The sequence below is a fragment of the Rhinolophus sinicus genome, linkage group LG01 (assembly GCF_036562045.2).
Source record: "Rhinolophus sinicus isolate RSC01 linkage group LG01, ASM3656204v1, whole genome shotgun sequence".
Lineage (NCBI taxonomy): Eukaryota > Metazoa > Chordata > Mammalia > Chiroptera > Rhinolophidae > Rhinolophus > Rhinolophus sinicus.
Genome location: NC_133751.1, coordinates 128498566 through 128523315, shown reverse-complemented (window position 1 = coordinate 128523315; position 24750 = coordinate 128498566). Strand labels below are relative to the sequence as shown.

Here is a 24750-nt window from a genome sequence, read left to right as displayed (position 1 = left end):
TTATTTAAATGAATTTTAACTATTTCTTTTACTATTTATTTTTTTTTGCATTTTTAATGTGGCAACTAGAAAATTTAAAATTACCTATGTGACTTGCAGATTTCTATTGGACAGTATTGTTCAAAGTATGGTACTTGGAGCTAATGCAGAGGCATCTCCTGGGGGCTTATTAGAAATGCAGGATCCCTGTTCCACCCCACGCCCCCCAAATCACAATCTGCATTTTAAAAGAAACCTAGGTAATTTGCAGGCTCATTAAAATCTCAGAAGAACTATTCTAGAGTGGGGAAAAAAATAAATAAAAATAAAAAATCAGCTCCCACATTGTCTGCAGGGCAGGGAGGGGAATCCCTTTTACTTTATTAGATCTAGAAGTTGAAGTTCCAATAGCCCAAACCTACTTATTCAGACTCTGTGTAACTAAAATCCCTACACACTCCCACACTCATCCTAAGAACCCTGTCTCTTCAGGCAGTTTTAAGATAGTTTATTTGGGGCCTTACTACATGAGGTATTTTAGACATGGAAGTGGGGGAAGAAAACAAACCAATTTTGGATAGTTGCTCCAAAACGGAAAGAGAGTGGATTCCACAGTGTATTCAGTGTGATAATAATCCCAGGCAAAATGCAAAGGCTTGCTTTTAAATAGACAGTAACCACAGAAAGAAAATCATACTTCATTATGAAATGATTAGAATTCATTAAGCATCCTTTATGATAAAAGAATATGAAAACATGACCCAGGAGTAAAAAGTTCAAGACCGTGGGTGTTTGGTACAGAGAGAAAAATGTAGAGTATAGTGTGGCTGTTTTTAATGTTTTAAAGGATTTTTATATGAAAAATATATTAATTTTATGTAGCTCCTAAGCGCAGAACTGGGAGAAATGGATGGAAATTCAGAAGAAGCAATTCAATAGAAGAGAAATCTATGTAATAATTGGAACTTTAGAGAGTAATAAATTAGTTATCACTAGCATGCAAATTGAAACTACACTCAGGGTCACTTCAAAAGGAAATTGCTGTGTCTGAGAAAGGTTCGCACCAGACCACCAATCCATAATCCATAATATCTTTCACACTGTAGATATTATGATTCCACTTTCTCAGTAAAGATATCAGGAATGGCCTCAACACTGCTAAGATTATACTTTGACTCTGAGCCTTCATCTGCATAAAGAAGAGAATGGATGGGTTAGCTGGGAGCTGAGAAACACTTGCTTAATAATGGGCAGTTAATAAACGCATTGCTACTATGTTACATGAACGCAATTTTAAAAATTTCCTTATCTTACCAATTCAGAAGGTCTATTCCGTTACTCTTCAATTAAAAAGAAACATCCCAAAGACACGCATGCCTATGGCTTCTTCTAAAAAAAGGAGGTAAGTTTGAGAAAAAGTGGGGATTCAGGTGATTATGGAGCTTGAAATGAAAATGTACTACAACCCTTTGAGCAAGTGGGGCAGGACTACATATACTATTAAATCGTGCTAAGGAATTAGCCACATGATGTGTCTTTTCAGTGCCAGTCTCATCCAGGCCCTTTAAATCAACCTTACCTGCCTGTATCCAAAAGTAGCTATGGGGCCTCACCATCTGCCAGTTTCATTCCCCAGCCCCTTGCTCTCTCCTTCCCTAGCTCTCCAGTGCAACCCCCTCCCAAGGTGGTTCCTTACTTGAGTTCTGAAGGACCTCCAGTTTTCCCTGGCTGGCGTTGACAGTCCTCTCAATAAAAATCAAAACTCTTAGACATACTCTGGTATTTGTCCTTGAATATCAACTATCGAGTAGACTTGAATAAAAATTTATTTCACCTCTTACATTTCCCCGTAAATGCTCATCCATATTCTCATTTGGAAATGATAAGATACTCAGAAATAGATCTGTCTCATAAGTTGGGTTCCCCCCTGCCCCATGATATAAATGGTCAAACGTAGGTAAAAAATGCTTGGAATTTTAAGTGGTATAAGGAAACTACTGTGTAAAGCTAACTTTAAAAGTATTATATGATTTATTGATGATAGCCATTTTGACTGGGGTGAGGTGGTATCTCATTGTGGTTTTTATTTGCATTTCTATAATGATTAGTGTGGTTGAGCATTTTTTCATGTCTCTTTGCCATCTGTGTGTTCTCTTTAGAAAAATGTCTCTTCATGTCCTCCGCTAATTTTTTAATTGGGTTGTTTGTTTTTTTTGGTGTTGAGTTAAATGAATTTTTTTATAAATTTGGAATATTAATCCCTCATCAGACATATCATTGACAAATATCTTCTCCCATTCAGTAGGATGCCTTTTAGTTTTATTGATGGTTTCCTTTGTTGTGAAAAAACTTTTTAGTTTGGCATAATCCCATATCTTTATTTTTTCTCTTACTTCCCTTGGCTGTATGAGATGTCAGAGGGGTAGTAGATTGGGGGAGGGGAGTTATCACTTTGTGAGGGGTATAAATGTCTATCTATTACATTGTTTTGTACACCTGAAACTAATAACAGTAAAAAAGTATTATAAGATGTCCAAAATAGGATTAGAAGAGAAAGAGAAAATAAAGCTCCTCTAAGAAGTCTTCTATCTGATATAAAAAGAAGAACAAAACACATTGACCTGTAACAATGGGGACTAAATTATACTATATAAAGTTTTCCCTTCTATTAAGGATAAAAAAGAAATCAGGAGAAAGTCTTGATAAATTGAGTTTCAGAGTTCCAAGAAGAGAGTCAACATATTGATACCTGCTGTATAGTCACTATGTTTTTTAAGTCCACCTCACGTCATTTGGAAACAGAGTAAAAAAATAATCATCTTTGTCTTTATAACAGGTTAGAAATTTTCAAGGATCTTTGGCATAGTATTATCACAATAGAAGTTTTATGCAGGGTCATAAAGAGAAGCCATATGGCTTATATAAGATATAAGAATAACCAGAAAACAGAGATCCATAAAATCATAGCTAAGAAATGATGAGAGGCAGCAAGTCATTAAAAGTATTGATGCTAAAGCTGAAACTCCACACTAAACCCTGCTGACAGCTGAAGTCATTATCATTGGAAGTAAGTTCTTTTGGAGCTCTGTGATACTTGGGGCTGCTTTCCAGTCCCTAGGACTTGAATAGTTGCTGAATTTACTAAGAAACAAATTACTGGACTAGTGAATAAATAGTGGGGGGGAAAACATCAGTGTAAGTGAGTAGCTATGATACATATTTTATAAGCACTTTAACTTCTAGGCTAGGGTAGTGGATGGAAAACTGGACGCGTCATTATTACAGAAGTCTAAGGCGTAGGTCTACAGTCTGTAACTGACCAACTTTGAGAATCGGGCAAGCTTCAACCACTACAGGTCTCAATTTACGTATTTTAGCATACAATTAGTGAATTGTGTCCATCTTCCCTAACCTTCTTCATTTATAAGAATCACCTGTTTTATTCTTTTTTAAAATGTACAAATGTCTAGGCCCACACTAGACCCACTGAAGCAGAATCTTTAGCCAAGTGCCCCGGAGAGAATATATTTGACAAATACCATAGGTGATTCATATCACCAGGTTTGTTGGTAATTACTGTTTCAATGACATCTACATTTTCTCTCACTTCCAAAATTTCATCTTTAAATCTCGCTTCCAACAATGTTTCTCATAGCCTAAACAGAAAAATGTAGAAAGGTACAATTAAATAAACAAATGGTGACATAGCTTATTTTAATGAAATTAGCCTTAAAAATGACAGCTATCATGTCAAGCTGTGTAAATAATACCAAATGAATCTGACTGATTTGACAGTATATCCTAACTAGGAAAAATAAAATTACAGGTATAGAATTTTGGTGAAATAATATACTTGCAGTCTCTTTAATCAATTCTATTTCAGTAAAATTAGACATTACAGATAATAAGAAAAAGAACTTTATAGGTTATATTCTTCAGAGTATTTACGTCAACGTCAAAATGTAATTAATTTTAACAATTTTATTTCCCACTAGTATGTAATATACTTGTGAGATCAGAATGACTACATGCTATTACCCCTACTTTATAAAATAATATAATATTGTATGTCTACTGTAACTGAAAAATTGGGGAACTCACCCACCTATTTATGTATTATTATCAATGATACAGACAGAATTGAAATTCTGTTTACTTAAGTCCCAGTTCAGCATTTCGCTCCACATAATTCCATTTTATCAAAAAGTAATCACTATTAGCTCCACTTTATGTACATTTGAAAATTCCCAAATAAAATTAGGAAAAATAAAAAAAGTTTGTTACCTTGATATTAATAGGAAGCAGCTTACAGATACGAACATTTAATTATTTGGGGTTGACTTTTCAGAACATTATCTCTACTGGCTAACAATTTGGACAAAACCATTTTAAATTTCACATCTCAAAAATTTCTACAGGAGAAGCCAATCTGTTACATATTTATTTCTTTATCCTTAATAAATTTTTCTTATAGCTTGTTGGAGAAAGCTACTCATCAATGGCCCAATACCTCTACAATATGTACTTTATTCAGGGAAATGGAAGACGTTTCCCAAGAAGAGTGTGTATGCTGCAATTTCCAAAAGAGAGAGAGAGAGGTTATTTTCTAAATAAAAATATTTGTTGCTTGTGGGGGTTTTTGGTTATAATAATTTCCTTCTATGAATTACCACCACATGGTAGGATATCAAAATATGCAGTTGCTTTTAGCCAACTAATGATTTTGAAAGAAAATAGGCATTTTATTGTTTCATACAGTAGAGATACTAGTTCCTGATTATAATTGGAAAATCAGCAGATCACTCGCTATATAAAATTATTTGTTACATTTTTTTAATTAAAGTTTTTTGGGGTGACAATTGTTAGTAAAGTTACATAGATTTCAGGTGTACAATTCTGTAGTACATTATCTATATATCACATTGTGTGTTCACCATCCAGAGTCAGTTCTCTTTTCATCACCATATATTAGACCCCATTCCCTCTGGTAACCCCTAAACTATTGTCTATGTCTATAAATTTTTGTTTCTTCATTTGTTTGTCTTGTTCTTTTGTTGTTTTCAGTTTTATATACCACATATCATTGAAATCATATGGTTCTCTACTTTTTCTGTCTGACTTACTTTGCTTAGCGTTATAATCTCAAGATCCATCCATGTTGTCACAAATGGTATTATTTCGCCTTTTCTTATGGTCAAATAGTATTCCATTGTGTATATATACCACAGCTTCTTTATCCATTCACCTATCGAAGGACATTTTGGTTGTTTCCATGTCTTGGCCACCGTAAATAATGCTGCAATGAACATTGGAGCACGCATGTCTTTATGGATAAATGTTTTCAGATTTTTTGGGGTAGATACCCAGGAGAGGGATTGCTGGGTCATATGGTAATTCTATTTTTAGTTTTTTGAGGAACCTCCACACTGCCTTCCATAGCGGCTACACCAGTCTGCATTCCCACAACAGTGTATGAGGGTTTCTTTTTCTTCACAGCCTCTCCAACACTTGTTAATATTTGTCTTGTTGATGATAGCCATTCTAACTGGGGTGAGGTGATATATCATTTTGATTTTCATTTGCATTTCTCTGATGACTAGTGATGTTGAGCATTTTTTCATATGTCTATTTGCCATTTGTGTGATGTCTTTGGAGAAATGTCTCTTCAGGTCCTCTGCCCATTTTTTTTTTCTTAGTTTCAGGTGCCCAAGACAATGTAATACTTAGAAGTTTATCATTTATATCCCTCACACTGTGTGAAACCCCTTCCCCCCATCTACTATCCCTCTGACATCGCACAGAGCCATTACATCTCCACTGTCTCTATTCACAATGCTGTACTCCGCTTCTTGTAAGTATGATCACTGCATTGTACACCTGAAGCTGAAGCTGAACAATAATGAATGCTTCTGTCTATTTTTCAATTGGGTTGTTTGTTTTTTGTTGTTGTTGAGTTGCATGAGTTCCTTGTATATTTTGGATATTAACCCCTTATAGGAGGCACTGTTTGCAAAAATCTTCTCCCATTCAGTTGGTGGCCTCTTTATTTTGTCAATGGTTTCCTTTGCTGTGCAGAAGCTTTTAAGTTTCATATAGTCCCATTCGTTTATTTTAGCTTTTACTTCCATTGTCTTTGGAGTCAAATTCATAAAATGCTCTTTGAACCCAAGGTCCATAAGTTTAGGACCTATGTTTTCTTCTATGCAGTTTATTGTTTCAGGTCTTATGCTTAGGTCTTTGATCCATTTTGAGTTAATTTTGGTACATGGTGACAGATAGCAGTCCAGTTTCTTTCTTTTGCACGTGGTTTTCCAATTCTCCCAGCACCATTTATTGAAGAGGCTGTCTTTCCTCCATGATATGTTTTTTGCTTCTTTGTCAAAAATTATCTGTCCATATTTATGTGGTTTTATTTCTGGGTTCTCAATTCTGTTCCATTGGTCTACGTGTCTGTGTTTTTCTGCCAATACCATGCTGTTTTGATTATTGTTGCCCTGTAGTTACATTTTTAATGAAAACGGATATATTGACCTGTGTGTGTGTCATTGTTGTTGTTGTTTTTGTTATTGTTGTTGTTGTTGTGACATGGATCTGTCATATAGCTGCATGTCTTATGATCAGAGTTACTGACAGCTTTTGTTCCAGACTCTCTTTTCAAGAATGTTTATATAGCAAATAGTTTTGGAAAAGAAGGATAACATCACCCTCGGTGGCAAAGGTTGTGCAGGTTTGCTTTCAGCCCCCTTATAAAAGACTGGGGTTTCTAAAGCTCAGTGTCTCTCGGCACACAACTTGTTATGTATGCAGTGTTGCATGGCCCCTGTGTGTTGTACTGTGGGAACTGCGGCTCACAAAAACTAATACAAATGATAATACTCTGGTCATCGACATTTCTGTGAGTAACAAACTGCCCTTTGTCTCTGACCAAGGGGTCTCATGTCTCCTGCCAGTATCTATGAAACAGCTACAGGCTAACATGTTAACTCACAAACAGGATAATATCTGAGACCCTTTATACATCTTGATATATGTATATGTCAGTTATTCACATTTGAGCTTCCACATTTCTCTTCCTATAATGGCTTTGCACAACTCCTTTAGAATTATTCATCTTTCAACTCTCCGTTCATGTGCTAAGAAATTCTGGATAGTCATTTTATGACTAGTCATGTCAATTACATAACAGAACAGCCCTTGGAAAATTTTTGAAAACATCAACACTTTTGTTATATGTCCTATTATACCATTCCAAAATTCTCACATCAACTACTGTTTATCTGTCCAACTGTTGCAATAGAATGCTTAAGTCATGGTCTGTGGGCGTGTTCCAATAAAATCAACTGGAATGTCTTGAATGGAATGCTGATGTACACAATTCCAGAATTTCTAGTGCAGTCCCAAATCTATTAGCAGCTGATTTGAATGCACTCCTGGAGAATTCATATTGGTGTCATGTTCTCAGTGACTGACTAATCTCATGTAGAGGTTAACTAATAAAAACTTAAAGAGTGACCCCTCACACACATGCCATAGCACACTGAGGACAGTTACATGTCCAGGCCAGTGCTGGGGTCATGCCCTGCAGACTGTTAAAAGTGCGTAAATTTACTCCTTCTCAGAGAGAACAGACCACATACTCTTATTTCTGAAAGAAACTTTGCATGAGATAATATTCCAGTTTCCTCAGTACATAGACGAGAAAGCTAAAATATTTGCATTTTATTTGTTTTATATATATATATATATATATATATATATATATATATATATATAGAGAGAGAGAGAGAGAGAGAGAGATGTATATATATATATATATATATATATATATGTATCTGTGTGTCTATATATATATATATATATATTTTTTTTTTTTTTTTTTAATTTTCCATTTACAGTTGACATACAATATTAGTTTCAGGTGTAAAACATAGTGATAAAATACATACTCCTTTCCTCTTCTAGGTGACTTATTGTTTAATCTTGCATTTGAAAAATACTTTTTCCACAACTGGAATAAAATATGCATCATATCGTACCCACATAATTTGTTTTTATGTTTCTCTCTCCAAATTAACTTTGACCTTCTGCTATTCAAGGTTGTTTTGTTCATTCCTGTATTCTGATAGTATTTGATGTGGTGTCTAGCCTATATCAGGGCCTCAGTAAATGAGTGAGTGCACCAAAAAGCAAAGCCTTAATGTCTAAAAATTAAAATCAAATAGCACATTGTACTTATTGAGCATTACTAGGCCCTAGCCACTGGGCTGTGATGTTTTTTCTCATTTAAATATGAATCATCTCATTTAATCCTGACAATTCGATTGTCATCTTCATTTTACAGATGAGAAAACTTGAGGCTTAGAGAGGCTGTGTGACTTGCCTAACATCATACAGCCAGGACATGAGGGAGCTGGTGCTCACATGTGGCAATCCCACTTCAGAGCCTAAATTCTTAGTTATTAAACTAAATCTCTGTACCCATTTACATCATACCTCATAATCCATATACTCATACAGACTACTCCATTTTTTAATTTAATAAGCCCCAAGTATTTATTTCTCAGGAGGAAGAGAAGAGGGTTTTGGTAGGCAGAATAGCAGCCACGCAAACAATTCTAAATCTCACCCCCTACTCCCTGTGTTAGGTTACATGGCAAAGAGGAATCACTGTTGTGTAGAACTCAGGCTGCTAATTAACTGACCTTGAGATGAGGAGGTTATCGTGGTTCACCCAGGTGGGCCCACTGGAATCTCTAGGGTCCTTATAGGTGAACCCGGGAGGCATAAGAGTCATAGTCAGAAAGACATTTGAAGATGTTATGTTGCTGGCTTTGAAGATAAAGTTAGGAGCTATGAGCCAAGAAACAAAGGCATCCTATCGAAGCAGAGAGAAGCAAGGAAAGGTTCTCCCCTAGAGTCTCCAGAAGGAACACAGCCCTGTTAATGCCTTGATGACAGTGCAGTGAGAAACATTTTGGACTGCTGACCTCCAGAACTGAAAGATAATAAATCTGTGTTGTTTTAAGCCATTAAGTTTGTGGTAAATTGTTATAGCAGCAATAGGAAATTAATATAGGAGTGTAATTAATGAAACTAATGCCTGTGGCAGAACCAGGTAGCTGCACCTCAAACATGTGTGCTTCCCTTCCAAAGTGTATAGTTAAACTGCTAGCAAGCGGCTGCCCAGCCAGGGGTCACATTTTCCAAGGGCTCTTATCACCTTATCCTCATTCCTTTACATTGGGGCTGGGACACAATGACTAGTCTCCTCAGCGGACTGTGAAAATGTGTCAGTTTGGAATAAAGATATGGAAGTTCCGGGTCTGTGATTCTCATGCTCTTCGCTGCCTGGGTGATGCTGTGCTAGCTTCTGACCACAAGGTAGAAACTCATGCACAGAAAAGTCAACTGACTTGCCCAAGGGCAAGCAGTGTGGCTGGAATAAATGTGTGGAAGGGACAGTGGAGTAAGGTGAGGCTGGAGAGGTGGGCAAGGGCCAGATCATACACTGCGCTGGGAGTGATGCGAAGAGGTTTTAATTCAGAGGAAGCCTTTGAAGTCATCTTGTAGGTGACTGGTATACTCAGATAAGCTTTCTTGTAAGGTTGCTTTGGCAGGAGTGGGGAGAAGAGAAACAATAATAGCTAATAGGTACTAAGTGCTTTTTGTATAAGGCTCTGTTGTAAGTGGTGTGTAAATGTGTGTGTATGTGTGTTCATTTCATCCTCACAGAACTTCTGTACCATCTCCATTTTACAGATGAGGAAATGGAAGGTAAAAGGGTGCATTAATTTATCCAAGGGTACAGGGCTTGTAAGTGACAGAGGGTTTGGACAGAGGTAGTGTGTCTGTAGAGCCCATATGCTGAGCCGCACTCTATGTAGGGGTAAGTGTAGAAAGAGGGAAATCAGTCAGGAATCTCTTGTAGCAGTTCATGTCAGAAATTCTGTCAGAAAGGGAGCTGGATGAAAATTAATTAATTAATTAATTAATTATAAATAAAATCTATATTTGGAGGTGGAATTATAGAATTTGATGACAGACTGAATGTGAGCACAGAGGTGAATGACAGTGGAATGTCAAGGACATTGCCCAGGTTTCTAGCATGAGCAATGGGCTAGAAGAGAGACAACTTCCTGAATTCTGGAAAAGAATCTGATATGGGGTTGGACAGAATAATATGGAGCCCAACATAGGAAACACTGAATTAAAAATGCTACAGATTGTTCAAATAGAAATAGCTGTGTACAATTCTCAGTTCCAAGACTAGAAAGAATTGGGATGACTTGGATAAATTTCATCGAGAGTCAGCAACACAATTAAAGTCTTAGAAAAATAGATCTTAAAAGAATAAAATGAACTACAGGGTTACATTTTCCATGGAGACACACCGATCTTAAAACAATTAGAAGTAGCATCACAGTTCAGCTGGTTTTCAAGGTTTACTCTTGGCATGGGAACTGATTTTCTTCCCCAAAATGCTTGAGAAAATGGCCAGAAGTCATAGTTACTGAACCATTCTTAAGTAAACAGAGATCTTACTGAGTCTTCTCTCTTGAGGACAGAACTGATGAGAAGTTCAAATGAGAGCATGAAAAAATGCTACATAGTAGAATAGTTGGTGAGAAAGTTATGAAACTTGCATGCGGGAAGGTTTCAACAATAACTAGATGTTTCTTCTACAACCTACTTTGCCAGGGCATTCACATATTCAACAAGGCTGGAGAAATAGATTTTGAAGGACTAACTTTGTTTCAGAAATTACACTGCCCAGAGGAACCTCATTACGTCTTGGCTAGGTGTTCGAGAAAAATCCAATCCAACTGACAAAATGAAGTTTAGTGAGACTCCCAACTAAAGACTGTAAATGTACTAGTCTCAGCATGTCTTTCCAAATGCAATCTTTTAGCCTGGAAAGGAGAACGTAACTGTTCATTAATGAAGTACAGGTGTACATGAGCAGTTGAAATCAAGAGAAAAGTCCCAAAGTGAAAAGAAATGCCTAAAACTACATGGTAAGACTCTGTGTAGAGGTTTATATTCATTAGTTCAAGAAATACCTACTGTGTCAGGCAATGTGCTACCTGCAGGGAAATCTGCCAGATGAGGGTAAAAAAAGGAAAAAGATGCCAAAGGGGAAGAAACAGAAAAACTGCATGATAAGGAAGAAGATATATAGAAAAGAAGAGGAGGAAAAAATAAGGTTGAGGGAGAAAAAAAGAGAAGTAAAATAAAGGAGGAAAGGGAATTGTTTACAGCTCCCACTACACCTGAAGCTTATACCAGGTCTCCTGAAGACTATTTTAATAAATCCTTAAAAGCAGTGTCTCTCCTTCTCTCTTTCAACATGTATTCATTGAGTTTTGTTGTAGCTGAAGTTCTCTAGAAAGCAGAGCCTACAATGAGAATTAAGCTGCTAATTCTTTATTTGGGAGGAAGAAGGCCAGGAGGTAGTGACAGGGAGGAAACGGTGGGAGTACAGGAAAGATGCAGTGCTATGTGATGTGTTACTGGGCTGACTGACCATTTCACATTGAACCACAAAGATATAGAGCAGATCTCTGTATTTGGAAAACAGATACCTCTGGAAGGACTGCCGAGACACTACTAGAAAAATATGCAGGTGCACTGGGAAGAGCCTGGCTCCCTCCTAAATCATGTTTCCCATTGGTGAAGTTTCCCTCCTCAAGGAGATACATCTCCTACACTTCCAGGCTGTAACATTCAGCCCCTCAGCTTCCACTCAAGAATCCATATCCCATGCACCAGAGTTAACAGAATTTGGTGACAGAGTGAAAGTGGGCGAAGAGGTGAATGACCATGAAATATAAAGGACATTGCCCTGGTTTCTACCATGAGCTTTATCCAGGTATGAAAGTAGACTGGCAACTGCATGCTTGCAGAGAATCAACCATAAGAAAGAAAGAACATGGTAAAAGGAACATGAGAATGGGTAAAGCCTTGAAGTCAATACATCTTTTATGTGATGGATACTGTGCTAATCGCTGGGGAAATAATAGTGAACAGCACAGATGTGGTTCTGACCCTGACAGGCCTTGCACAGTAGCCTGGTTACCACTGCACACAACATAATACAGGGAGATGGAGCGCTTTGCTGGCTGAGGAGCAGAGACCTTATGTTGTCTTCTGGGTTCCCAGAAGGAATCATTTCTAAGAAGGAGGGTTTTCCAGGTGATAGGTCTGTGTTAGAGATTAAGTTTGTTAGGGTGGAGAGAAATGATGGAGATCTTAGGATAGTGGTCAGTGGTCAGACAGAGACTATCTCCAAAGGCCTACATGCAAAAGAAAATGTTCAGTATTGTTGGAGCTCAGAGAGTTGGACAGGGATGGAGAGAGCAATAGTTCAAATCTTGCCATCTCAGGATCCAACCATCACCAGGCCTAAGACCACAAGATTCTACCTCTGTATCCTGACCCCATCGCCCTTCCCTTCATCCATGCCATATTCATGTCCAACATGATTTCTGATTTCTGAACTCTAAATATGTTCTATAACTTTCCACTGTTGTGTCTTTACTCATGTCACTTGCTTCACCTGGGATTCTGTGCCTTTCACATGAATACCTGTCTAAATTATGCCCTTCCTTTTAAGTCCATATAAAAGCTTTTTTCTCCATGAAACAATCTAATGTCCCCCACCTCCCACTAGTTTAATCTTTCTTCCCAAAAGTTCCCATTTTTGTTTAAGGAACTTACACATTTCTGTAGTTATTTGTTTTACTGTCTCATCTTCCCTCCTAAATTGTTAAATAAATCAGAAGTAACAATAATAGAAGTAAATAATTTTAAATCATCTGTGGTTTCCATAATCTGTCTTCTCTGGATAATAAAAGGGATATATTTAACTCTGGAAATTGTGAAAGTTATTCAAAAACCAACTACCCAGTGTCGTGGGCCAAGACCTCTGGGCAAAACCACCATTTCAGTCCAAGCTGACCTCCCCAGCCAAGAGGCTCCCTTGGTTTTTCCCTCCTTTGCACTCCTATCCAATTTTTCCCCATGGACCATTTCCATCACATCATAATCCTTGTATCTTCTATTTTATCTGATTCCATTTCAGGCCCTCAGACCATCTGGCCTTGGCATGGGATGCTGATATTCAGATAGCAGCTCATTTTGGTTTTGTCAGCAGTAAAACAATTTTTTTCTCTATGCTACCCCAACAGCAAAAGGAGTTTGACCAAACTCAATATATCACTCTTTCACTTAAGGAATTTTCCATTTTGAATTCCATAAGCATTTGTAATTTGCCATTTACATGGCAGACACTGGTAATTGAAAATACAAAGAAGGACCCGAACCACGGGGTCCTTCGAAAGCTTTACAACCTAATGGGTGACAAAGACAATAATACTAATGGTTTGAAATCAGTCAAAAAGTGATGTATTGTTTCAGAGGTATGGACTTAGTGCAATAGGATTAGAAAAGTTCAAATATTACTGGAAAATCATTGGAAAAATCCAAATATGTCCAGTTCTTATTCCTTGATAGTCTTGCTCCTCCATGATGTCATAGGCTGAGGTTTCAGTAGCATACAATAGTATTAATTTAGTTGTGTTAACTTTGAATAAATATGTAATATATGGCACAAAGAAGAATATGTATTTTTCCTCTTTAGGAGATCAAATTAAAGAGGACTTACCAAAAAGACTTATTTTTGCACAAGCCATTGTTTTTCTCCAGGAGTAACCTTTATTCAATGGTAGACTTTCTCTCAAATATCCTGCCTGTATAATTCTTTCTAGGGCAGCTCTCTCTGGCTCTCATTTCAATCATGTGTGTTACACCTTGAGCTAGATAAATTAAGAAAATGTTAATGTCAAGAACAGCCTGATAATTTAATGAATGCTTAAAGTAGGAATTCTTCAATATTTTTGCTAAGCATAGTAATTCAATAAACATTTGCTATATCACAGTAAGATAAGTTTGTTACACTTGATTTTAAAAAATCACTAAACTGAGATACAAATGCAATGAAACAGAACCAGTAGAAACCAATCTCAATTTAGACTCCTGGTGACCTAATTGCCTCTAAATATTTAATATTATTTTCTAAATTTTTCTCAGCTTTCACACTTTTGAATTTTTGGATACAATATTTGAACTACATGAATATGAACATATATATATATATATATATATATATATATATAGAGAGAGAGAGAGAGAGAGAGAGAGAGAGAGAGAATGTTTCCAAGGTAGAAAGATTACAGGCCAATATCCTTACATCTCAAATATTCTGCTGTTAGTTATCAAATATTATTTCATCCTGCTATCTCTGCTTCTCTGTTAGCATAAAGCAAGAGAAAATGCTGTAACCTCATTTAAACAGTTTCATTTCTCCTCTAAGAGTTAACAATGAGGGAAGTTCTAAGTGCATTATTTTCCGGACACTTTCTTCTCACACTCAAATGAGTTTACTGACTTTAAAACCAATTTCTAAAGACAGGTAAAGGACATGTCTAGGCCCTCAAGTAATGGTGGAATATCTCATTCAATTACCCCTTAAGAAATCTGTTCATCTAGTCCTAATGTAAATTACTTTATTTCATATCTCAAAAACTTCTTGGCTAATCAAATAAGTTTGCAAATAGGACATGACCACTCATGAGAATTTTCTTAGCATACTGACAATTTTCCACTCTTATATACAGCTAAAAATATGAGATTTCTTCTATGCTTAAAAGCCTACAGTGCAAAAAAAAGGCAGCGATAGGTACCGATATTCTCGAATATAGTCTTAACTCCAGAATAGCACAAAAAGCCTGGTTTTCCAGTGTCATTGTAACTTCCTTATTCCCTGTTCTCCTCACACCAGTTCACATGCCACCAAGAAATATGCTCATCTCCATTATTTGCCATATGTCCTCCCTGCCCCATTTAGCATATTTTTCCTGTTGATCTTTTAAACTCTCTTTCAGCAGTACCATCTTTATGAAGATTAATGCCTTCATAATCTTAATAATGTCCATATATATATATATATATATATATATATATATATATATATATTTAACTATTTAACAATGCCTTTATATATATATATATATATATATATATATATATATATATATAATTACTTAAGATACTATAGCATAATTGTTAGTTTAATTTTTCCAAGTAAAAGACTGTAAATTAATGAAGGTCACGTTTATAATACTAGTATCTAGGACATAGCCTAAAGCATAGCTGGTACATAATAAATTACTTTTGAAAAAAAAATGTGATTGTCATCCACTTTTACTCCCTTAATCAATATATTTAAAACCAATTTAATCAACTAAAGAAGACTGGGACGACATTTATGTCGCTTAACAAAGTTCCATACAGGCCAGAATTAAAACCCAGAACCCAAACATATTAAGTCTTCATTACATTAGTTAGACTCAAAATATATGAAGTCTTCACATACTACTCAGCATTCCAGGACAGATTCCCCTATCTTTATGTGCTCCTTTAATGTGAACTCTGGGCCCAGCATGACAAAGGCTTAGGACTTCTAAGAACTTTTCAGTCTTACTGGACTGGAGGGGTCAACTAATGTATTCAACAATTCAAAGCTAAACTGTGTTCCATTCTGGAAATAGCTGTTTCCATTTGATGCCAAATAATTCGTCTGAAATATGAAAACAAAAAAACAACCAGGCAGTGTTCTGCTTAACTACAACCACACTAACACCTTCTCTCAAATTTTATTCAGTTTTTGCGGGGTTTTTGGTTTTATTTTTGATTCACCTCATGGATACATTCTATCTCTATGCTTGTTTAACTTCATATTTGTTGATTCCCCTTTATCTAGGCCACATTGTCATGAATAGAATAAATTTGTCCCAGTCTTCATTAGATTTTGAAGGTGTGTTCCTTGTTTCCATGTTTTACCTTCTGAGAAATCACCCTTGAATAGAGGCTTAGTAGCTTTAATTTTATTTGAGCAAATGGCAAGAAGAAAATGGTCTCACCAAATCCAGGCTTTTAGAGTTGCAGGGAAGCATCACTCTTGTTGGTACTTCTGAATTATAAAAGAGAAACACAATTCTCTCCACACAATAAGTGGTAAACAACATCATAAATACCCCTCTACGTATTTATCTCCAGTTCTATAGGCCTAGCTGCTATTACTGGTAATACTTCTCATATTCGTTGTTGTAGCAATGTTCTGACTGCATCTAAAACATCACATGAACACTGAACAACAGAACCAGGCAAATAGGCCACAATTGTTGTATTATTCCTACAAGCACTGTGAATTGAGGTGGAATGGGACATCACCAAGAATAAGTTGCCGATAGTACTGCACTGCAATCAGAATTCAGCCTCAGCATCCAGACTCAACAAGAGACTTGGAACCCTTGGGAGAGAATTAGCATTCAAACCCCTCCCCTCCCCCTTTCCCCACACACACACACTCCACTCTGGCATCGAGGAATTTTATTGCATGAAAGATCCATAGAAATTAATCTTGTTTCCCTCCCCACCTGAGGATCGTGGATTCCTCTAAAATCACATTCTTAGAATGCAGTACAGTTCACTCACAATGAATACTAGGATTCTGTAAAACAATCAAGTGATTCCTCTCCAGAGAGTAAAAAGAGTATTCTGAAGTCTACGGAGAAATTGTGACTAAGAAAATTTTCCAAAATCAAAGCTATTAAAATTCCTTCTCCCTCCAATACCTAACATTAAAAAAAAAAAAAAAAAAAAAGATGTTCACAAAAACTGAAATGCAAAAATGTCACCAATTTGGGCCTTTTTTCCTGCATTAGCAGAAATTGTTAGAAATATTTAAATTCTGCCACTTTAATTGGGCAAACACACACACATTGGTCCCTTAAAATGGCACTTCAATTATTCTCTTGTGTTTAGTTTGAGCCAAGAAGAACTTTTCATGTTGCCAGATTTGTCAAAGGTATAGCTATAAATGATAACAGTAGGAAAGGAAAGCAGTTATGACAAAGGAAAGTAATGGCTGACTAATCTTTCTGGTTTACTTCCACATAAGAGCAAAATGAAGCCTTTGTTAACGACTACAAAGGTTATGCTGTAAGTTCTAACATGCCTTTAATGCAATTGTGACTGTGCTGTATTTTCTAATGCAGCAATAGTTTGACTCACTTTATTCAACTTTGTACAAGAGTACAAGTCTGTGGTATAAATCAATGTGTTTATATCATGTCCCCACAGCTAAGCTCCCCCTGAGAACTGGGCTACTGAGCTTAGAGTTTTCTAAGTACTTTGTGTTTCTATGTGAATCCAGGTATTAATCTGGAAGCATATGGAAGTATAACTTGGCCTAAGGTTTTTTCTCTTCTTCAGATGCTTGAAGCAGATTGTACCAGGGCTTAAGAGGCTGCTAAATCTGCATTTAACATACCTCCACTATTTAACCCCCAACTAACGTGAGATTGCCAACTCTGAACACCATTCTTCCACTTTGTTCCCAATGACAATCTTCCTGTCCAATGAGTTTCCATTAAGAAAGCTGGGAAGATTAAGGCAGAAGAAACTTTAAAAATAGGTGATTGATAAGTAAAGCTATTTTTACTAAAGAAACTTTAGGGAGATAAAAATGTCAAGAAAATATTGAAAGTTGAAGATGAAAATAGGTAGGTCATAAATTCTTACCGTATTTCCCCCAAAATAAGACCATCTTACACTAAGTTTTGCTCCAAAAGACACATTAGGGCTTATGTTCAGGGAACATCCTCCTGAAAAATCATTCTAGGGCTTATTTTCCAGTTAGGTCTTATTTTTGGGGAAACATGGTATTTGTGCCCATCCCTGAAGAGCCTAGAACTGCAGAAAGAGTAAAGAGGGAGAAGGACAAGGTGGAACAGAAGATTTCCAAGGCCTGAAAGAATAAGCTGGAACGTTTTATCTAAATTCTGTTCTTCCAAATTCAGAGGAGTCAGTAAGCATAGTCATGGTCTGTTCTGGAACAGAAAGTGTATAAATTTTCACTTGACAAAAGTGACGTTAGAGAAGGAAGAAAATTTAACTATCATGTAAAAAATAATGTTAGCCCTGTAAATGTGGCATTGTAACTTCAATTGTTGAAGCAGATGAATATTATTCCTCTATGAGTCATAGGTGCCTCGTCAAGGCTGTGATCATAGATGCCTCTGGAACAATGAGAGGCCATGTTTAAAAAAGGCCCCTGGTATGACAAACTGTACAGCAAATAAGGATGCATTTCCATAGCAGGCAAATTCACATCTTGCTTCCCTAACCAAATTCCACAGGAGAGAATTTATGTGCACACCCAAGGGACACTGCTCTGTTCTCCAATGTGGCTGGAACAGGTCACACCTTCATCTACAGTAGAAGCATTATTGTCCACTCCTGGCTTTTCATTGAAATTAAATAAATCTGGGTCAGTTTTTCAGTCTCTATATGTTATCACTGTCCCAAACTCGGAAACAAATGGACGAGTGTTGAGGTTGTACCTGGCCAATAGGAAGCCAACCATGGAGGAAACTGTTTCTCTTCCAATTTAAAATTGTCAACTTTGGCAATAATTGGGCATTGACTTTGACATTTGAAAATGATATATCTGTAGAAATTCCCACATTCACAAATTCACCCAAAAAAAACACTCTTGGAAAAAAGAATAATAACGCTACTCATCCATTACTAGCATTAGTAACGAACCGACTCACGCCAGCTCCTCAGAGTGTAGCATTCATTTGTGCTACAGATCTTAGGTGTATTCTCTCATTTTATTTTCACAATGATTCTTTGAGGCTGATGTTTTTATTATTATTCCTGTCATTAATTACTCCCAGTTACTGCAAGTAGCAGAATTTAGGGGCGGTTTGCAAATAGTCAACAGCACACACATTAAATCTGTGAATGCTGAGGGGCCACTGTATCCAAAAGAATATAAGGAAATGGTATTGGAGTTGATTTCCCTTCCAATCAATAGCACCATCTGTCTCTGGAACAAACTGCCTACCTTCCTTGGCTCTCTGTGCAGTGGACGCTTGTGAGCTCTGGGCGCAGTACACCTCGCGGGTCTGGATCCCACCTCCACAAACGGGTCCTGTCACATACCAGTGGGGGTCTTGCTGCTCCAGGAGGAGAGAGACTTGGCATTCTTTCCATTCAGAGGTTCTCCAGGAATACCTGTTTGGTTTGATTTATTTAAAAAAAAAGAAGTAAGGAAAAATATAAAATTGTAAAGAAAACCTAGGTCATGACAACAAGCATGCATAATAATCACTCTTTCTAAGGCTAAATCTTTGCCTATGGATAAAGAAATCTACTGGCTTTGACTACTAAATCCCTTTTGTGTCCTAGAGAAAAATCACAGCAGCCTAACATGATAATAACACAGGATAAGAGGAGTGAAGGGAAGTAAATATGGATAAACAGTGGATTTGTCTCAGCTTTGAAGCTGTAAGAGAATAAAGAATAAAAGGAAGGAGTTGAAACAAAATAAGCCTAATTCATAGCAGCTGAACTTGTCACGGAGTTTCATTTCACAAACTTCTAGATGACTTTGTGTGAAATGTGGCCTTTCTTTTTTAGTTATTAGGATACTATTTGCATGTGTGAAGTTGGAATATATTAAGTGGACTGAGATGACCTCCAACTTTTAAACCTTCCTGACTTAGCAAAGTATTTCTACCTGTTTGACCCCACTGGGATGAAGGTATACATATTAAAAATGAGTTAATAAAGTGCCACTATATTTAATTGATGAGCACTTTTTTACATCAGCAGACATGCTGTTTTTTAAACGGACTTAGGAATGTGTCCTCCTGGTTTATAACTGGTTAAGACACATACTAATAGGCAAACACACACATACACACACACACACACATAAGAAGTGAAAACACAATGTAGTTTGCATACAACTTGCAGAAAACAAAACAACTATAGCAGCACTATACTCTTACCTGGAGAATCATTTCAGACAGAATTTACTTGTCTGGGTTATCACAGCATTCTTACAACCCACAGCATTAATACCGTGTTTCCCGGAAAATAAGACCTACCTGGACAGTCAGCTCTAATGTGTCTTTTGGAGCAAAAATTAATACAAGACCCACTATTATATTATATTATATTATATTATATTATATTATATTATATTATATTATATTATATTATATTATATTATATTGACTCAGTCTTATATTATAGTAAAATAAGACCAGGTCTTATATTATTTTTGCTCCAAAAGACGCATTAGAGCTGATTGTCCGGCTAGGTCTTATTTTGGAGGAAACACGGTATAACCCTACAGTATTCACATAAATACCAACAGATTCATTAACTTCTGGAACAATAAACAAACCTAAGAACATTCTCCTGTCTGCTGTCCCATTTCAGATTTTAGGGAAAAATTCTCAACTTTGTGACTGTTTAAAAGAACAGAACAATGAAAATAAGCTTGTGTCTCCAAGACTCTGACCTTATAGATAAAATTGAAATCAAGTAACGTACGTCAAAATCGGGAGGCAAATCTCTAAGAAACCTAATAGTGATCAAACCCCTCACAATAAATGACATCATTCTAAAAGGCTTGAAAGCTGAGAATCAGTCACAATCAGCCTTGTGAAAAGCACACTGTAGACAAAGGATCTGGACAATCCTGTGCGTTTTGTTGTAACACAATTATTCTCCCTCTGCGTCACTAAGTCACTTCCATATGGTTTTCCAAGGCTTGAAAATGAGTAAGCTGGGCAAGAGTTTGGAGTGAAGAGTTCAAGTCCTGCTTATGCCAGGTGAATATAGACAACAATACGTTTCTACTTCCTGGGCAGCAGACACTGAGAAAGCTCAGTTCTTCCCAGAGGTAGGCCTTCTCTGAGTGGGTGTGGGGGGCAGTTCCTCAGCCCTTTCTCCTCACTCAGACAGCGTTGTCACCCTGTCACCCTATTCTCTATGGTCACTCAGGCACCAGGCTTGTTCCTCATGCCTCTGAGATTCAAAGCACAGGTGGCTCTGTATTCCAGGGCAAGACACGATGAAGTAGGGGTGTGTTGGGGTGGATGGTTACCAAGTTCTCATTTTAAACCTTCTTCCTACTAAGTTTCCCTCACAGAAGAGCTCTCTGGTTATTAAGGAGGAGGTGAGATAAGTAGCTGACTCCAAGGCTCCTATGACATAGCAAGTAAGATAAGCAAAAAGCGGGTAGCGTGGTGCAGATGATAAACAGGCTTTAGGCTTAAACCAAACTGGGCCTTGACACTAACTAGTCATGTGACTTTGGCCCAGTTTTGTTTTCTCATCTGTAAAATGCCAAAAATAATATAAACGTTGAACCTGGCATATAATAAATATTCAATAAATATTAATTCCCTTTCTTCTCATGTCCTTCTACACGTGTCTTGGCCCTCCTGCCACCACGGGAAACACACACACATATATATACACAATTCATATTTTATTTATGAGGATTTCACTGATTTTATCAAAAGTCCTAATTTTAGAGATTGAGGAATGCCACTGTATAACCCCCAGCAACCAAAGATCAGCGAAAAGCATGAAAGAAACAAAGTTTAGAATAATAGCCAGGGACAGTAATTTGTTCGCTTGTTTGAAAGGAATGGTCCATGGTGTATGAATTGCATTTTCAATTAATTTGTCATGACCTTATAAGAATTATCAGTGGAAAAATTGGGGAAGTCATTAAGCAGAAAAATGAAAAGGAAAGTTTAATGACTACGGCTTTATACAAGTTAACAAAAACCCTGTTGGTAGCCCATTCACCAAAGATGCACAAACTCCATTCACTAGCAAACAACAAATTCTGTAAAGAAATATAAGACATTTGTCATTATCAGTATTATTTACCACCTCAGAGAAAAATACCAACCCAGCAAGTGGCAGAGGAAGAAGCACACCAGTAGAGGACTTCTGTATTCCTTTTTAAAATGAGGGTCTTTTCATAGTCTTTCCTCACCCCTTTATTTTTATTTTTTTCAAAAGCGCTATGTTTAGTCACAAATCACCCAGCAGCCGTGAAAACTGATCATCCTGAACCCCACCAACCTGGGAGAGTGTCTCTAGGATCTGACAGAATAAGAAATCAAAGGAGTTCGCTCAGTTAAACGTTGCCGGCTTTCTCCTTTAGAAGTTGTTACAGTGACAGCCCTCCAGCCTCTGAACAACTTGGCTTTCTCACTGCCTGAGACATTTGCTTTAATGGTTAAGTCCCTGTCAAAGACGAGGCCTTTCCAGCCTCTCTTTCCCAACTCAGATGCCTTTCAACACAACCTCATTTTGTCTTTATGCTTAGGAGGAAAATATGGAGATTGTCAAAGGCCAGAGTCCTACCCTCCCACCCCCCGCCCCAGTAAGTGAACAGCACATCAAAATCAATTGTGGAAATGCCTCAAATACAGTAGACGGCCATGGACTGAAAGAAATTAGCCAATCCTCAGAGCCCCTTACCAATATGACCATGTAGGATCCATTTGCTTTTGTCAAAGGGTCCAGCTGAACAAGATAGATAAGGCATTAATTTATCTGGGCTACTAGGATATCATGACCTATCCCCCAAGTAATAATAACAACCAATACTTTCTGCATGCTTACTCTACACTACTTCATTTAATCCTCCCAACAAATCTAACAAAAATGTTATTTCCCCTTTTATAAATGGGAGAATAGGCATAAACAATAACCAATTCTCACATTATTAAGTGGAAGAGCAGGTTTCAAAGTCAGGTTTGTCTGATTCAAAAACGCATCTACTTAATGAAATGACATTCGGGTAGATTGAAACAGTGAATGGCAAACCAATGAAACTTGAGCAGAGGATATAGAAAGCAAGTTCAATAGTCAATAGGCACATACCAGCCTAGTCACTAAGAGGACAAGCAAAGGTTGGTTTTGGTCTGAGGATGTGTGTTCCAGACCAAAGGGAAAAAATCCTCTGCTGGTTACAAAGATAGCGTCAGCGACAAAACTGACCAACAATATTTCACACTGCCATAATATTTTTCTTCCAGTCTCAAACACAATTATAGTTCGATAATATTTTATAGCCAATCATTTTATAATTAGAGCACTGTGGTCACATAGCGTCAAATTTTAGCACTTTTAGGATATAGTTGTAGGTTAATAAGAAAAACAAAATATAAGCCAAATAAAAGAATCTCTAATTGTAAAAACTGAAATTCCCACTAAAATTTAAAGCAGACAAGATTTTGAAGAAAAATGCCTTATTCAAAGCATTTTTGAATCAAATTCCCTACATTTCTACCCGGTGATTCTGCATCTTTGTTAAACCTGCCATCCATCATCCATTCACATGAATTCATGAAAACAATTCCAATGTCCCCCTATTAATGAGAGAGCACACTGTCAGCCACTGTGGAACCCCAAATCTCCAAAAAGGGGAATGCTCATAACTCAAATACTGAATGCATGGGGGAAAAACAATTTGTACAAGGACATTTAGTTAACATAAAGGCATGTGTGAGAGACTGAAGGCAGGAAGGAGTGGCAAACAGGACTCCCTAGAAAAAGAAATAGGCCTGCCCAAATAATAAGGGAATCACTTACTCAATCATGTGTTCATTCATCCTTTCTTTCAATAAATAATTTGTGTGCTCTAACTATAACCATGCACAGTTTCAGACAATAGAAATGCATACCAGTGAGCAAGAAAAAGTCCCTGACCTTGGGAAGGTTACCTTCTACTGGCGCAGACAGAAATAAGTCAATACATAACACAGCATCAGATAACACAGTGAAAAAAGACAAAGAGAGCTATTTCAGTGCCATGACCAGGTAAGTCCTCAGACTCCTGAATAAAATGAGGGAGTGAGTATAAGAATAAGTGGGCAAGGAGTGTTCTAGGCAGAGAGAAGAGCATGTTCAAAGGTCCCAGGGATGGTACCTTCTAAGAGCGCACAGAAGCAAGTGTGATTGAGAAAGCCAGGTCAAAGCATATCGAGAGGAGCATTATAGGAAATGAGGGTGAGCCAAGGGCCAGGCTACAGAGGGCCTTGTAGGCACGAGTGAGAACTGTGTTATTCAAATGTACTAAGAAATGTTTGGAGTTTTGAGGAGAACTGTATATGACGATGTGATTTCAGTTTTAAAGGACCACCCTCACTGCTGAGTAAATAGACTATGGGATGGTGGAAGGAAGGAGACAAGTTTGGAAGTCTTTGACAGTCCAGGAGAAATGATGGTGGCTCCAGTGGAGGCAGTCAGAGTCAATGTGGTGAGAAGTGAATAGATTCTGAATATACTGTGAAGGTGGAGACAACCTTGTAATAGGTTCGCTGTGGAAGCAAGAGAAAGAGAGGCATGAAAGACGCTTCCAAATTGTTTTTGCCCTGAGTATTAGCAGCACAATTTCTCGGCACAGAATTCTTAAGTGAGACAGCCCAGGATAGGGGACAAGAACGCAAACATTGGGACAACCATGTATTAGAACTGTGAAATTCAGTTCTTCAATTACCTCCTAGACTCTGCTTACTGAATCTTTCTCCCAGGCCTAAAACTCATCACCCAGTTTCTTTAGATGTCCCCCATAGCTTCAGTATACTCTTAAGAAACGGTCAATAAAACTTCATATTTAACATGTTCTCATCCTCAGGCGATATATGCAACTTAAAAGAAGAAACCAAGATTAAGTCAAAGAAAGGAATCTTCTAACAGTAGATGTAGATATTCCTATCAAGACACATATGAGGCAAATTGTAGATTAGAAAAGCCTACTTTAGGTCCTGAAATGCAGTCACCCAGGTAGCCAGCATATCTCCCTGAGGGTGATGATATCCA

At 37.2% G+C, this 24750-nt stretch overlaps 1 protein-coding gene across 4 annotated transcripts in view; it reads right to left on the bottom strand.

The window, feature by feature from the left end:
* THSD7B (thrombospondin type 1 domain containing 7B) overlaps positions 1 to 24750 on the bottom strand; it is an 802394-nt gene that overhangs the window by 475561 nt on the left and 302083 nt on the right. For all 4 annotated transcript variants that reach the window (XM_074335732.1, XM_074335728.1, XM_019752567.2 and 1 more), the window contains one exon: positions 18953 to 19122. In XM_074335732.1, coding sequence (XP_074191833.1) covers positions 18953 to 19122 — 170 coding nt within the window. The remainder of the gene's footprint in view (positions 1 to 18952; positions 19123 to 24750) is intronic.